The 14,826-nt window shown below is 37.4% G+C and overlaps 1 protein-coding gene across 2 annotated transcripts in view; it reads right to left on the bottom strand.

Annotated features, from left to right (window-relative positions):
* PIP4K2A (phosphatidylinositol-5-phosphate 4-kinase type 2 alpha) overlaps window positions 1-14,826 on the bottom strand; it is a 95,168-nt gene that overhangs the window by 40,903 nt on the left and 39,439 nt on the right. For both annotated transcript variants that reach the window (XM_072329630.1, XM_072329629.1), the window contains exons 2-3: window positions 5,684-5,781; window positions 4,557-4,653 (exon numbers count right to left, since the gene is read on the bottom strand). In XM_072329630.1, the coding sequence (XP_072185731.1) occupies window positions 4,557-4,653; window positions 5,684-5,781 (195 nt within the window). The remainder of the gene's footprint in view (window positions 1-4,556; window positions 4,654-5,683; window positions 5,782-14,826) is intronic.

Consider the following 14,826-nt stretch of genomic DNA (forward strand, 5'->3'; position numbering starts at 1 on the left):
TTGCAGACTACCTGCCACAAGCACTTCAAGAACTGTTCATCTTGCACAGACAACTGCTACAAACTGCTCCTACAGATAGGCAAAGTCAGAAGCGAGCATGTCCCCTATTACACTAAGTACTAAGACTTAAAGGAAAATCCATTGCTCTCTCCCTAGTTTCCTGCAGAAGGATCATTAAGTACAGTGGGACATCGGTGCCCTCTGGAATGAGCAATTCTATTCATACAGTAAAAACCTTGTCTCCCTCTTTTGCCTAGTAGAATCCAGATGAAGGATTCAGCAAGAACTTTAAGCAAGAACAGATGTGCGGGATGACAGTAAATTAAGTTTATTTTCCAGAGCAACAGGAGCAGAAACATTTGTAACAACAGTAGATCCTATTTGTCTGGAGTTGGCTGTGGGTATCAGTTAGCTGCTATCTTGCTAACCTCTCCTAATTTTGCATTTGCCAGAAGCCAGTCCTATAGTTCTGCCAAAATTATACTCACATTTTGGATTGTAGGGAGGGATTTCCTTTACTGCATCCATTTTCTATTTTTTTTTTTAATTTATTTTTCTTTTTCCTGCTAGGAAGAGATAATGCTCTCAAGTATTTTCCTGTCAATGTTAAGGCAATCTTTAGAGCTACAAACTGTTTTTCAATGAAAGAGAAGACAAAGACACCAGTACAAGACAATGTAACCTATCAAGGCAAAATTTGGCACAAAATGCTTTGAGCTGTAGAATTTCTTTGACACTTCCAGAAATTACCTTCCATATGAGTTCCATACGTACCAACCTGTAACACGACAGCACAGAATAAAACAGAATCTCCTTCATTCTGATAATTCACAGTCTGTGCAAGAGGTTAAAATGGTTTTAAAGGTTTTACAGAATTCAAATGCAATTTTGATTCACACTAACTGGTCATCACCCGAGTTTCCCTTTGCAAGAAAAGCACACTATTTTTATCCATGGCCATAAATACCTTAGTAATAGGTGATCAAGAAGAAGGAAGCTCAGGGTCTAATAAAGGAATTTTTGACACAGAAAAACAGTCTCTTAACATAGGTTGAAGACGTACTTTATCATGAGAAGTTTATATAGGCAGACTTCAGATAAAACTCAGGGTTTAACTAAATCCATACTATATTCACCACACTGCCATCCATAGTAAAGGGTGAATCACCAAAAAAAGCCAATCAGTCCTAGCAATACAAGTACCTCCAGGAAGCTAATCTTAGCTCAGTACTAATCCAGACATCTTTCAGAGATGCCCAACTAGCTATGAAAGGCAGACAGATGCATGGTAGGTTAACAAAGACATTTCTGTTTTCATCATGTGAAAGGTGGGAGCCCATTACAGGAACTGTAGCAGCCATTGCTAGAAATAGCTTCTTGCAGGGAAGCAGTGACATATTTCGAGTCCTCCTGGTTCTGAAGCAGCATTGAACGTAGGGGGAAAAATATTTTTAAGACTGAATCTTTCTTCATAGTTAAGATCTTTGTGAGGAGGTCTCTATGTTAATAATTCTGAAGACGAATGGAAGATTTTTGTTTTAGAAGCCCACAAAACTTTAAGGCCTCAGGCTGCATCAGGGATGGTTTAGGCTGAATATAGGAAAAACTTCTTTACAGAAAGGGTTGTTAAGCATTGCAATGGGCTCCCCGGGAGGTGCTTGAGTCACCATCCCTGGATGATTTAGCGGAGGGTTGTCAGAGTTAGGGTAGTATGGTTAGGTTGAGGTTGGACTTGATGATCTTGAAGATCTTTTCCAACCTGAGCAATTCTGTGATTCTGTGACTGTACAAAGTAATTAACATAACGTCAAGAATTAAAAATAATATAGCTCAGAAACTAGAGCATACACTAACAAACTATTTTCACAATGCAGTTTTTTTGTTCGTTTCTTCATCTTTCCACATGAGTAAGCACTAACTGCCTTCTGGAAAAACCCATCAAGAATATCTGCTGAACACTCTGAAAACAATAACATTTAAAAAGAGTGTTCGGCCCAATGTATACTGATGGATCCGACTGATGAAGAGGGTAACTTGGTTTATTTATCTACATCAGTCCTGTCTTGCTCACTAATGGGAATGACATTGCTCACAATTGACTGGGACTCCTTTCCTGAAAATCATTTTGTAAGAACCACTGCTGTCTGTTCCATAAGCTTCCCCTCAGTTTAATATTGTACGTCTTTTTTCCAAATCATGGTTAGTTCTGAGTATAAGATAACCATTTTAATCGGCGTTCACTGAAATAACTCCTTGAATACAAAGATTATCTGAAATCTTTATTATTATTATTATTATTATTATTATTATTATTATTATTATTATTATTATTATTGAGTTCATTCCCTCTGTCAAATTCCATTTAAATCAAGGGGAATACTGAATCAAAATGAAAGCAACATCTACTTTTAAAGGGGGTAGTCCCTATTTTACATACAGGACCGGAACAACTTGTGGTGATGTGGCTGGGGACATCCATTGAGACTTTCTGTGATTCTATGACTTAAATTTTCATTTATGTATATCTCTGTAAAAATAATTTAAGTTTGAAAAGGTGAGCAAATATATCACTGCTCAGAGTAGTTTTGGTTTTTTTTTTTATTAGAACAGCCCTGTAGAATAAGAATTCAGGGTGATAAACTGCTTGGGAAAAAAATAAATAGAAAATGAAGATACTGCTTTCCCTTGGTCAGAATTATATTAGTCTTCTTTTTATGCTTGATATGCTTGAAATACTACATGGCACCGAAGATTTTTTTTGTAAGTAATATGTAAATGTTGAAGCAAAAACAAGGATGCGTTTGCATTTTTCTCTGTTGAACTGTTTGGTTACACTATCAAAAGCTGTTAAAACAGATAGCTACAAGAAAGTATTTATTTTCTTTATAATCTGAAATTCAGAAATCTGGGAACTTTATTTAGTGATGCTCAATAAATCCAACAAGTATTCATTACAACAAAGGGATTCCTGATGTGGTTTGAACAGTACTGGAGATGAAAACAGCCCATGATGCTGTGGAATGTGGCATTTTAGATTATGCCAATTTTCCCAGCTTTAACTGTATCTCAAGTCTTCTGAAATATAATTACCAAAAAGTAACTTTGTCATCGCCCTGTCTTCCTAAAGAGGCCAAGCATGAGCTGAAACCACCATTTTAAATTTAAGACCAATCAAATCTTCCTCCCTTACACACAGATCCTTTTCCTTTACCAAGAAAAAGGAAACCTTCATATAAAGGGATGAAGTATGTTAGCGATTATTCATCTTTCTTAACATTTTTTATTGGTCTACCAAGAAAACTGAACCAGGAATGTAATTTGATATTTTATCCCCAATTGTTGTAACTGTGGAGAGGAGAAGGGAAGGGAGGGGAAGGAAAGGGATGGGAGAAAACCACCTTCTCCATTAACTAGCAAAATATCTTCCCAAAGTTACAGTGGCCATCACTTAATCTCTACCTACAGTCATGCAAACACATTTTAACCAATGTATGCATTTTTAACATGCTGCTTTAAATTGAGAAGGGGGAAAATTAGTAAAGAGGACTGCTGAAAGAATAAGATTTGGGTTACAGCATCCAGGTTATTCTGCATTGCATCACAGATGCATTCTGTATAGTTTTTTTAGCTACTTGAACTCTTTTATTAAAAATTATTATTATTTATTAAATATATTCTGATATATCTCAGTGACAGGCTACAACAAAAACTGCAGCCTGTACTGAAGCAGCTTAAAAAAGTAAAAGAACGTGCCCAGAAGCAGACACTCATTACAGAGCAAGAGCTATGTAGGACAGGCTGTTTACCAGAGTGACTGCAGAAGGAATTATCCCTGTGGTGGAGATGATGTGCATTAGGAACAGTTAATGGAAAAGGGAATGTCAGTAAGTACTGGCAAATCAGACTGAAGCAGAGTTCAAGAACTTTCTTTTGCAAAGACTGAAAGAGGCTTTGACTACAAGAAACATTACTGCCAAATGTGGAGCAATTTCTTGTTTTGCTGTATCTGCTCTCTGCAAGCTATTTCTTTCCAGATCTTTTATAAAAAGGGAAAAGAAAGGGTAACAATGGAGCACGATATTGGCTGCCACAGACTACCCTTTTCTAAACAAAAAAATACATGAGGGAAACATCCAGCTGTGGTGGTTTCAGAAACCACATCTAACACGGACACATCCCTGAAGCAACCTTCATCAGAGTGACTCAGCTGAATACAGCATCTCTTGTCAGCAGTGCACAGAGATGGCTCTTCCCTCCTTCTGCAAGTTTTAATATAACTTCTCAGCTTTAATATCTCAGCTTATGACTCGGAGGTACTGTGGTGGGAAACAAGGAGGGTTGAGTATCAGGGAAAGCCACCATAAGACAGGTAAGACAGCCAAACCAAGTGGGGGAAAGAGTAGGAAGAATGGCTGCTTTTTCCTCTTAGGTTTTTTCCAACTAATACCCAAATAAAGAAATAATGTTTTAACAGGTTGGCCTGTTCACAACTGCAGCATTACCAACCTTTAAAGCTTGTATGTATACCAGTCTAGATGTTTTGAAAGTGAACTTACCTGGAAGTCCTGATCATCAATTCCAAACCTCTCTCTTAGATTACGGAAAACCATTGGACAATATTCCTTAAATTTGAAATGACTTGGCATGTTTTCTCTGAAAGAATATAAAACCAAATCAACTTATTTACCTGCATATGCAATTAATAACTCTAGGGTATTGCTTCAGTTCTGTTCATACAAAGCAGAGAATAAGGAGATTTACAGTCTCTCCTCTAAAGCGCTACTTTCGTGAAAGAGATTTGGGCTCATGGTGTTCTACCCTTTACTATGTTCAATAAGTTTACACATGTTTGTTTCTAACAAGCTGAACCTGCACTAAAAAGCAGGAAAGAGCGTTTTGCCATTGCCCTTATATTATTTCCAAGGTGGAATCTCAGACTGCATTATACAAGAATTACCATACCATCTGTGACACCAGAAAGCACGGGCAGTGCCAAAGCTTCACAAAAACTGGCCTTATTGAGCACAGGGCGAGTTTTAATATCCCACTGTTAATTTCAGATTTCAGAAAGTAACTTTGAACTTTTTCATAGAGTAGAAGGATCAAAGTAACAGAATTCTGCATTTTCTTAATGTGTTATTAAACAGGTTATGCACTAACAGCTTTATATGTCTGCACATACAGTTCATGGGGAGACGATTTCAAGAGACGTGGTATTATATTTAACTATCTTAATACTTTTGGAACCCTTATATGATTGCTATAATTTCATATTATGGATTAGTAAAAATTGCACATCGTTCAGTATTGATATGCACCTTAAATTTTCATTCTTGTCCAAGTATTTCATTTAAAATATTAACGAGTACATGCACCTGAATTTATGTTTTAAAAAATACCCAAATAAGTGTCAGGAACAGCCACAAATAAACACACCAAGAGAGGATCACCTTCAATATATAAGATATTCACAAGGCAATAATAAACCATATGGAAGAAGAATACTGCCCAGCAGCCCCTGCTGTTGCTTTTCAGAACAGCACAGATGGTTATGTTTATCACAGGATTAACTTAATCATCAAAACTTCAGTCCCATCAGCTGAAAAATAACAGAGTTCACAGTACTTCATAAAAATATCACTGCCACTATCCCCGTCTACAAAGAATTGTTACTTGTACTTACTTGTTGAAAAGGTGATTGTCCACCTTTATCTTTGAGTATGCTTTGAAATCATCTGGCATCAACATAACAGGGATTTGAACATGGCTCAGTTCATTGATCTAGAGAAGAAAGAATAGATTTAGTTGATAATAATTTTGCAAAGATGCTGCATGTATTTTTAATTAAAAAAGAAAAAAAAAGTTATTTGGCCTGCAGTTTGCTTGTGTATGCGCCCTGGGAGTGAATGTGATTGTAAGAAAAATGCAAAAACTGATTTATTCTTTCCAGATTAAAGGTACTAACAAGGTAGACTCTTTGGAAAGAAGAAAGAGCACTTTATACTTATACTAGTTTCTGAAAAAAAGTGCTTCAGAGCACACCTGGAGCTTGTGCTTTAAGGAAAGCCTGGGAGGTCATCAGCAAATATATTCTTAAATCCTAACACACTGTTCTTGTTTAGCCAACTGAGCTACGTTTTCCAAAGACAATTCTAATCCTATATTTAAAATGACTATTTACCTCTGCAGCTTACAAACTACTCTTACCTGTTTGCGTCCTAAACTACTTACAGGAAATCAAATGTTGCTTCCATATGAAGGCACAAACTTTGGACTCAGGTAGAAGAGCCTTGTTTTGTACAAGAGCACAGACCTCAGCTAAGCTTTTGCAAGTAACAGCATTCAGGCATTGTTTTGATTAGTCAGGCTTAACAAACTACTTAAGTATCCAAATTTGTGCTTAAGAATAAATGCAGAAGTGTGAAGGTTTTCCTTACTTCGTTATATTTATGGGTACTACTTGCTCTTTCTAGTTTTGAAATAAATATTGTCTTCATCCTCAGTATTAAAGTTTTCATACATACTTGGAATTTAAGAACTATCCACTTCAGCCACATCTTTATGACAGAATGTAAACAACTTCAGTTACTTAGTTTGTATGCATGTTTTTCTAATTGGGTGCATTAACCAACTCTTATTTTAGTAAATTTTGAGTAAAGCAGGAAAAACCAAGCACAATATTGCTAGCTTGTAGCAGTTCTTTCAAATCATTAAGGAGGTACACACTAAAGCACAGTCATCAAAGACCCCTCACATACATTCTGCCTATGTTCTAGTGGTGATGCAGACCCCCACAGCACACAGTTTCAGCAGCTTTCTGCGGGGTGCAGGGGGAGAACTCTACATGAGACTACCAGCAAACAACAGAAGTGGATGTAACAAAATAAGTGTGACCTGCACTCTTAGCGTTGGTTGTTCTTATCCAAAAGTGTCTCCCAATTGGGAATCTGTTCCTGCCCTTAGACGCTATCCTGCTTTAGACAGGCTCTCTGAGACACCTTCACTGAAGCCGTTGTAGGTTATAAATATTAGAGGAAAAAATGCGTGACCTTCTGCAGAACTGAAGTTAAACAAAACCTGAAAGCAGTGAGGAACCTTTTTCCTCTTAAAAAGAGAGAAGAAACCGATGCAAGCAGGCAGGTCAGAAAGCCTCATCACTCTTCGGTCTTTTTAAGTCTCAGTAATGCATCTTGCCATCTCTCATTTTTATTATTCAGACCCCTGCGGCCCACATGAAAACTGATAAATATCAGTTGAATTTCCTTTACAGAGTGCTTCTTTGGAAAGCCCTGAGAAGTTACAGATTGAGGCATCACAGCTGTACAGCAGAGCAACAAACTAAGAGAGATGCCAGGATGGGCTGAACGTGTGCTGCTCCTTGGAGTGCCAGGGAGAACGCTCCTTCCTCCTTCCAAGGCAGGACAAAGAAGGAACTCTAGTAAATTTTTGAAAACACAGCTGTACAAACCTAATAAATCATGCTGACACCTCATTAACTATGACATGAAATAACAGCACATATATCGAACATCACAACATCTAACATACATGCTCTTTACTGCATTTGATATCGCTGCACATCAATCTCACCCTGGAACCGCAGAGCAATTTCATGAGCATGCAGAACTAGCCTAGCTCTTGTACAAATAAAACTAAGGAGAAGCAGATAGATTATACAGAGATATGGAACTTTGTTTGCTTATAAAGAATTAGCTACTCTCCTAGATTGCCAGATTGTGCAACAAATTCCATGCTTGAAAAAGGGATAACGGAGGCCCAGACCTTTCCATCCCAGTCAAAAGTGATACCAAGACCATTTTCAGTCAAATACAATTAATTACGCTGAATTCACACATCTCCAAATGAACTATTGATAACAAAAGCAACTTCACTGCCAAATTAGGGGGTTCAGATTATCAAAATTGCATCTATCAAACTTTTGCATGCTTTCAATTTCTTAATTTACTAATGTAAAATGTCTCCGAGTACATCTGTAGATTTGCTTTTACACTGCAAAGATTTAACTCTGTGCTATAGCGGCACAGTTTTAATAGTATCTGTAGGCCATACAGGCACATAGCAGAGTAACAGACCCACATGTACTCCTATTTGAATACTTCAGAGCTTGTTATATTGTAAATAGAAATTGCAAAACACCTATCCCAGGAGGCTCAAGATGTGAATGCACATACAGACCTACCTTCAAAAACAACTAAGAAAGCACTCTAACAGAGTTCTTTTTTGTGGAATATTTTTCTTCTTTTAATGGAGATCCACTAACTCTCAGGTCTGAAAATATAATTTCTCTAATATTTTAAGGAATTCCCCTCCAGCAGGAGAGAAAAGAAACCAGGTGATGAACATATAGTAGAAGTGACCTTTGGTATAGCACACCAGCTGAGTAATGGCATGTCCCAGCGGCACAGGCCATTAATTAATTTAAACCCTTCAAGTATAATAAGGTCTGTTTCTTTGTGCAGTAATGCATTTTTAGGATGGATTTGACGAGGCTGAATTTGAAAGTGCACACAACACAGAAGGGAATAGTTGTGACACAGCACTGTGGTGCAAACTGGAACCATATTGGGAAAAGAAACAATATCCTGAACTCCCCCACAAACGGGCACTGATAAGCTGAAAGGGGAAGGTCACTGGGATCAATTCTCCACTTTGCTATCGCTGTGTGAAGGAACAGCCATTCTTGAAATCGACCAAATATGAAACACTCAGAGAGTATTTTCAGCCTTCCAAATTGTCTCAGGCAAGATTTAGAAAACCAGTTCCAGTTCTGCCCCCGACAACCTTTAATTGCTCCGTGATTCATTTATTCTTTGCCAATACAAAATTTTGCTGCTGTTTTTCATGTTTTCTTTTGTTGTTTTTTTTTCAGCAGACAATGCTTACCACATCTTTGAAGAATTTACGTCCACACAATAGCCCTGGGGAATGGATTACTTTAAAAGACGACTGATTGGCATTTTAGTTGCACAGTATCCATGCACATTATGTGGAAATATCTCATGTCTTTTAATAGTATTTTCTAATTCATATGCAATAGTAAAAAGTCACCTGCAAACCTCTCCTTATGTAATTTATTCAAATATCTTCGTGATATTGGCACAAAACCAACTGCTTATGTGAGACAGAGACATCCTCCGTGAATTAAAAGCTTTAAAGATGATGCTTTGAAAGCCTTAGATGGCATCGCTCCTTTAAATATATGGGACAAAAAAATCTGTCTGTAGGGATCTGCTCAGACCTACGGTTCAGGGATGGTGGGAGTGAAGGGGAGAAGGGAAAGGAGGCTTTCAGGGAAAAACCTACTGATTGCAACTCATTTTGCTCCTGCAGGTTCAGGATTGAATTCACACTGTCAGGAAAACAGAGGCTGTAATTAAACTGCAAATAAGGGAATAATAAAAGCCTACTGGACATTGAATGAATAGTAAGACTCAGCTGGTAATGATTCTGAAATTAGCACACAGAGAGGTGTTCCCACAAAGCCATCTTATACTGGTGACATTTCAAATAAGCTTCTCTAATTTATATGATTTGAAATCAAGCAATGAATATATCATAAATTGTTAGGCGTTATTAATGGCCTTTATTTAATTCAGATACGTTCACCCTAAACACCACATTACTAGGGCAATGCATAATTAAACATTAGTTTTCATTCTGTCAGAACATAAGCAGCAATAAATTGCTTGTATGCAAAGCAGACAATGAGATATTTAAGCAGCATATAATAAAGGCAATTTACAGCATATATTGCATGTTTAGCTGGAAGAGCCAGAACAATGATCCCATTCTCCAACAGATACAATCTCATGCCTATCAGTTTGATGCTGCAGTGAGAAACATGCAGAATGCACTACAGATGGTATAATTGTTGAAAAGAATATATAATGGAAGAAGCCAGGTAGCCCAATGACCAAAATTTCAATCCAAACATACCATGAATCTCAAGCAGACCACTTAGCACTATTTACTGGACGCTTTTGAAACTCTCTTCCTACGTAAAGTCTTTATTCCATATGTAGTTTCTTGTATTTAATAACTTAGCTTTAATATGAAGCACAAATATTGCTTTCTTTTAATTCAATTTATCAGCCAACCAGACTCCAGCTGAATCTATGAAGGGATTAGGTATTTTTCCCAACCAACAGCTTGACAGAAGACCTTAGTCGTGGTTCTGGCCCTTGGCAGTTGAGCATACAGGAAAACCTCTGCTCATTCAGTTGATGCGTGTGGATGAAGTTGGGGAAGTGCTCTTTCCTTTTCAGCTCTGTTCATCCCCCAACACCCTGTCTGAACCGAAGGCCAATAACTGCAGTCAGATCTGCTGACACAAACAAGCTACACTGGTTTCTAAGTCTGGGAGAAAGTCAAGAGCAATTTTCACTAATTTATTTATTTTTAAACACAGACTTTGGAAGAAGTAGGAGTGGAAGAGTTCGGAAGAAAGAAATTACTGAGGTCTAAAAATACAACTGAACTTTTAACACCAGCAACAGTTCTGGTATTTTTATGTTCATCGTTTGTTTTCTGCGTCTCAGTTTCTTCCTTGGCAAGGAAATGCACAAAGAGCTCCGAAGTAAAAAAACATTAGGCAGTGCTTTTTGTTAAGCTACAGAGCCGCCATTTTGGTGCATCAATCCAGGCACAGTGCCCGAGTCAGTTCACCTACTTCTAAGTCAAAGCCTACACGAGCAAGCCTGCTGGACTGTAGCAAAGCTACAGAGCTGATGAGTAAGAATGCATTGGAGGAATCTGAGGGCCTAAAATGTCATATTTAGGAGATGAATCCTTCTTTCTTCTGACACCTCCCTGATAACTGAACAACCCACAGGCCTTAGGAAATGGTACTTTCTTGCTTACTGGAGCGCATTCATCCGGAAGATAAAAGTTTTGTACCGTAACTTGTTCCAGTTTCCAGCAAAAAGCCATTCCTGACAGTGCTCCTGGGCTGCAGGGAGCTCAGCGTGAGGCCCTGTGGATGTGTGGTAGGGCAGGGCCTGGCTGGCTCCCAGCACCCTGCTGCCATATGGGAGCACGCTGCGGCACCGCTACCGGGGCACTAACCGCCTCCTGCTGAAGTATAAACTGAAAATGAAGTGATTATTTTACAGCACTTTGAAATCTACCTTGCAGGGTCTGGAAAGGGTGGAGGAGGTCAGCAGCTAATCAATTTTGTGGAAGACATTTGCCTGTTACGGGGCAAAACCATCATTTGATAAATGTCATTTGACAGTTTAAATTACACTCAAAGCCATTCTTGCAAGAGAAATAAAAGGTTAAGCTAAGTTCTGCTGTAGAGAAATAAATCAGTTCAGCAAAATACTCCTTAATTTGTTTTAAACAAGGTTTTCATCATTTCAATCACACAAATTCATCACTCTCTCTTTTTTTTTCCTAAAAGTACAAGGTAAAAAAATACCAACTCAGACATTTTTTATTAACTATACAATATGCAAGGAGTTTAAATGCCATAAGAAACTCCTCCAGTATAAGTAATTTCTAGTTCCTGATTCAGAAACAACTCCTGAAATTAAACCAATTATGTGACTGAGAGAAAAACACAGGGTAAAGTATTTCACTTTTTTTCTGAATCTTTATGATCATTTTTATTATTTATATTATATATATTATATATTATATTTAACATATGTGAAAGGGAAAAAAAAACAAATCAATATAAAAGCCCACCCAGCTGCCAGAGGAATATGTGTTGAAGTTCTACACATCTCAAAACATCTATCAGTACCTACCAGAGAGCAGCTTCATGTTTTTACAGTTGAGGTGATACTTGTCATTAGATTTTTGGCTTTTAATGAACCTGAATAATATAGTGCTGGAAAAGCAGCCTTAGTTGAGCCAAACGTTTTTATATTGCCTTACTGCATACTTTTTGCTAAGCACTAAAACACAGAATATTTGAATTTCTTGGCAAAAATATTTAATACATTTTATGGACTTAGAAATTCTGAAAAATGGATGCATCAATTAAAGATTATTTCTTTTTTATATATTAAAAAGAAAGACTTTTCTGAAGTCTTATGGTCTGTCTTTGAATTAAAATGAACAAAAAACAAAGTTTCACAGTAAAAGAACAGATGTTTTATTGGGACTTTTTATTCACAGTTCTCAATGGTATGATGCTCTTTCTGAGGAGGGATGTACGTAGTTCATGTATTCCCTGGAAAGCAGAATATTGTGACATACCTGAGGAAGACCCAAGGAGGTATTGTGACATACCAAAGAAAAGTCCCAAAGCAGAGGAAAAAAAAAAAATCATTTTGAAAAGCAATGATTTCTTGGCATTTTACCTTAAATTTGGAATACCAAGGCCAAAAATTCAAACAGACAACTAGAGAGTTTGATTATCACTCATGTCAGAGTGTGTTTAAAGAACATACAACAAAAGCACACAAATCACACTCCTTTTACAAATGCCTGATGCAAGATTTTAAGTCTTTCAAGTCTCTTGGACATCTCCACAGCATATAGAATCCACAACATCTGCTGTACGCTGTTGGACTACCACAAAGACATGTTTCTACAGATCTCGTTAAACTTCCTGTGCATCTGCTTACACCTTTCAGTGGGTGTAAAAATTAACACCTTATAATGTGCCAAATAATCAAAGAACTAAAATGAATTAAGCAGCTCAGATATAATGCCATGATAATTCCCCATTAAAAATCTGGGCTAAATGCAACTGTGTGCAGATACTAGTGTGCCTTGATGAAAATGAAGGTAGAGTAATGGGAATGTCAATGAGAGTGAATATTTTTGTAAAGAAGGATGGTTTTGAGTAACAAATGGCACACAGAAACAAAATGTAGTCTTGGAAATCATAATGCAATGAAAGTCCTCCAGATCTGGATGAGTTGTGATGCACAAAGAACAGATGAGTTCATGGTTAGAAAGAAAATAAGACACACAGCTCAGACAACCATTTGCATGCTACCAGCCAGTGGGCTTGCAACAAAACCCCCCAGAACATACATACTTACATATATATATATATAGCCAGAAACATCTCAAGTGATCTTTTTCAAACCTCAACTTGTGTACTGTGAAGTTGATGTACTTTAGTAAGATTTCTGATTGCAGGTTGTATCTTCAGATATTGCTTGAAATCCTCATTTAAAATAGAACTACTTGTCAGAAGGACTGATAGCAATCTGGTTTCTATTCTTCTAATTAAAGAACAAAACTCCATTGGCAAGGGATAAAATTTAGTTCACTTGGCTGTGCTCTCAAAGCTTCACAAGAGACTATCTAAAAATAGGAGAATGCTAGGAGACAGTAAGCATTTATTTACGACACAGGAAAAGGTTTAATAAAAACACACTGAATGCTCTAAATGAAGTAATACAAAAGTCAGATAAATGTTCTGCTGATTTCCTGAACGACCTATTCTGGTTTTTAGTAGAAGAGTTCAACAAAAAGGAAGAAAATGAAATAAAATTGCATTTATAATCTATGAATTACGTTTCTCACTTGGAAAACAAACAATCAGGCTTAAAGAAGTCTATGAAATAATGATCACTTTTTACGGCAGCCTTTAAGATTGTATTTGCCAAGGATAACTTTTCTGAACAGGAAAAATGAGTTCATGCAATTAAACACAATAACACTCTACTGAACAGTTGAACGAATACGTAGATGCAGTATTCTTACCTAAGTGCTACAACAGTAAATGAAATTCAATAGAAAAGAATCTTTTCAACAAAGAAAAGGCTAAGTATAAAACCAAAGGGACAATTTTACATATAACACCTGCAACTCAGCTGTTTACTCAAGAGGAAGGCTTCAAGAGCATCCTCCTTCGGAATGACAGAGTGGGCTGGCTGGACCATAAAGCAAGAATCTGACGCAGTAGATGGGCACTGCTATTGTCCAGAAGCAATAACAAACAGAAAAGCCAAGCATTTTAGTTATTTTTACAGTGGCATAATACAGCATTATTATTTTTTTCTTTATTTAGGGAGAAGGATGACTGGTTTCTGATTAGGCTTTTTGGTTACACATTCCAATCTCACAAATATGCTGCTGCTAAGGAAAAGATGACATTAAAATATAATTCTTTTTGTACATTTCGGACTATTTATCAGGAGAATGCAAAAGCAAATTTACAGAAAACCAGAAGCAATAAACCATTTGCATTACAGAAATGTAACTTATGACATGAAAGGAGTTACACCAGAGGTGACTAAGGCAAATAAGGGCTGCTCTTCAGGTATTTAAATGTTCTGCAAGGCTTTACCAGAGCTGTAAGTTGTAACACAGGCCTTGCAGAGCCACCAGGCTCCATGTCATACAGAACACATCAACCTTCAGCTATAACTTTTCCTTACTTCTGACCTATATCCTCCAGCTGAAGCAAGAATTTTCTGTGCAGCACTAGACAGAATACCACACTAGAAATCCAAATGGATGAGAAGACCTGCAATCCGCCTGCTAAGAGAAATGCCTTAGTTTATCTCCCTGAGGCATCCTGGTTGCATTGTATTCTTCTTGCATTTACACCACTCTTACTTGCAAATACTGTAACACCTTACCAGCAGCTGAGGTCAGGCTAGCAGGGACATAAAGATGCACAGGCACTCACACACACTGCAGCTTCTTGCTACTGAAACCATGATTTTATCTTCCAGTTGTTAAGGATTTGGGAAAGAGCAGACTCCTGCTGGGCTTACTTGAACACAATGACCTGGGTTTTGCTTCTGCTCTGGATATAGTTTTTCCATGCTGAATTCCAGTTTAATTTGGCAGTAATGCTATATACAAAATTTCAAGGAATGATTACCATTGCTT

Source organism: Excalfactoria chinensis, chromosome 2 (genome assembly GCF_039878825.1).
Source record: "Excalfactoria chinensis isolate bCotChi1 chromosome 2, bCotChi1.hap2, whole genome shotgun sequence".
Lineage (NCBI taxonomy): Eukaryota > Metazoa > Chordata > Aves > Galliformes > Phasianidae > Excalfactoria > Excalfactoria chinensis.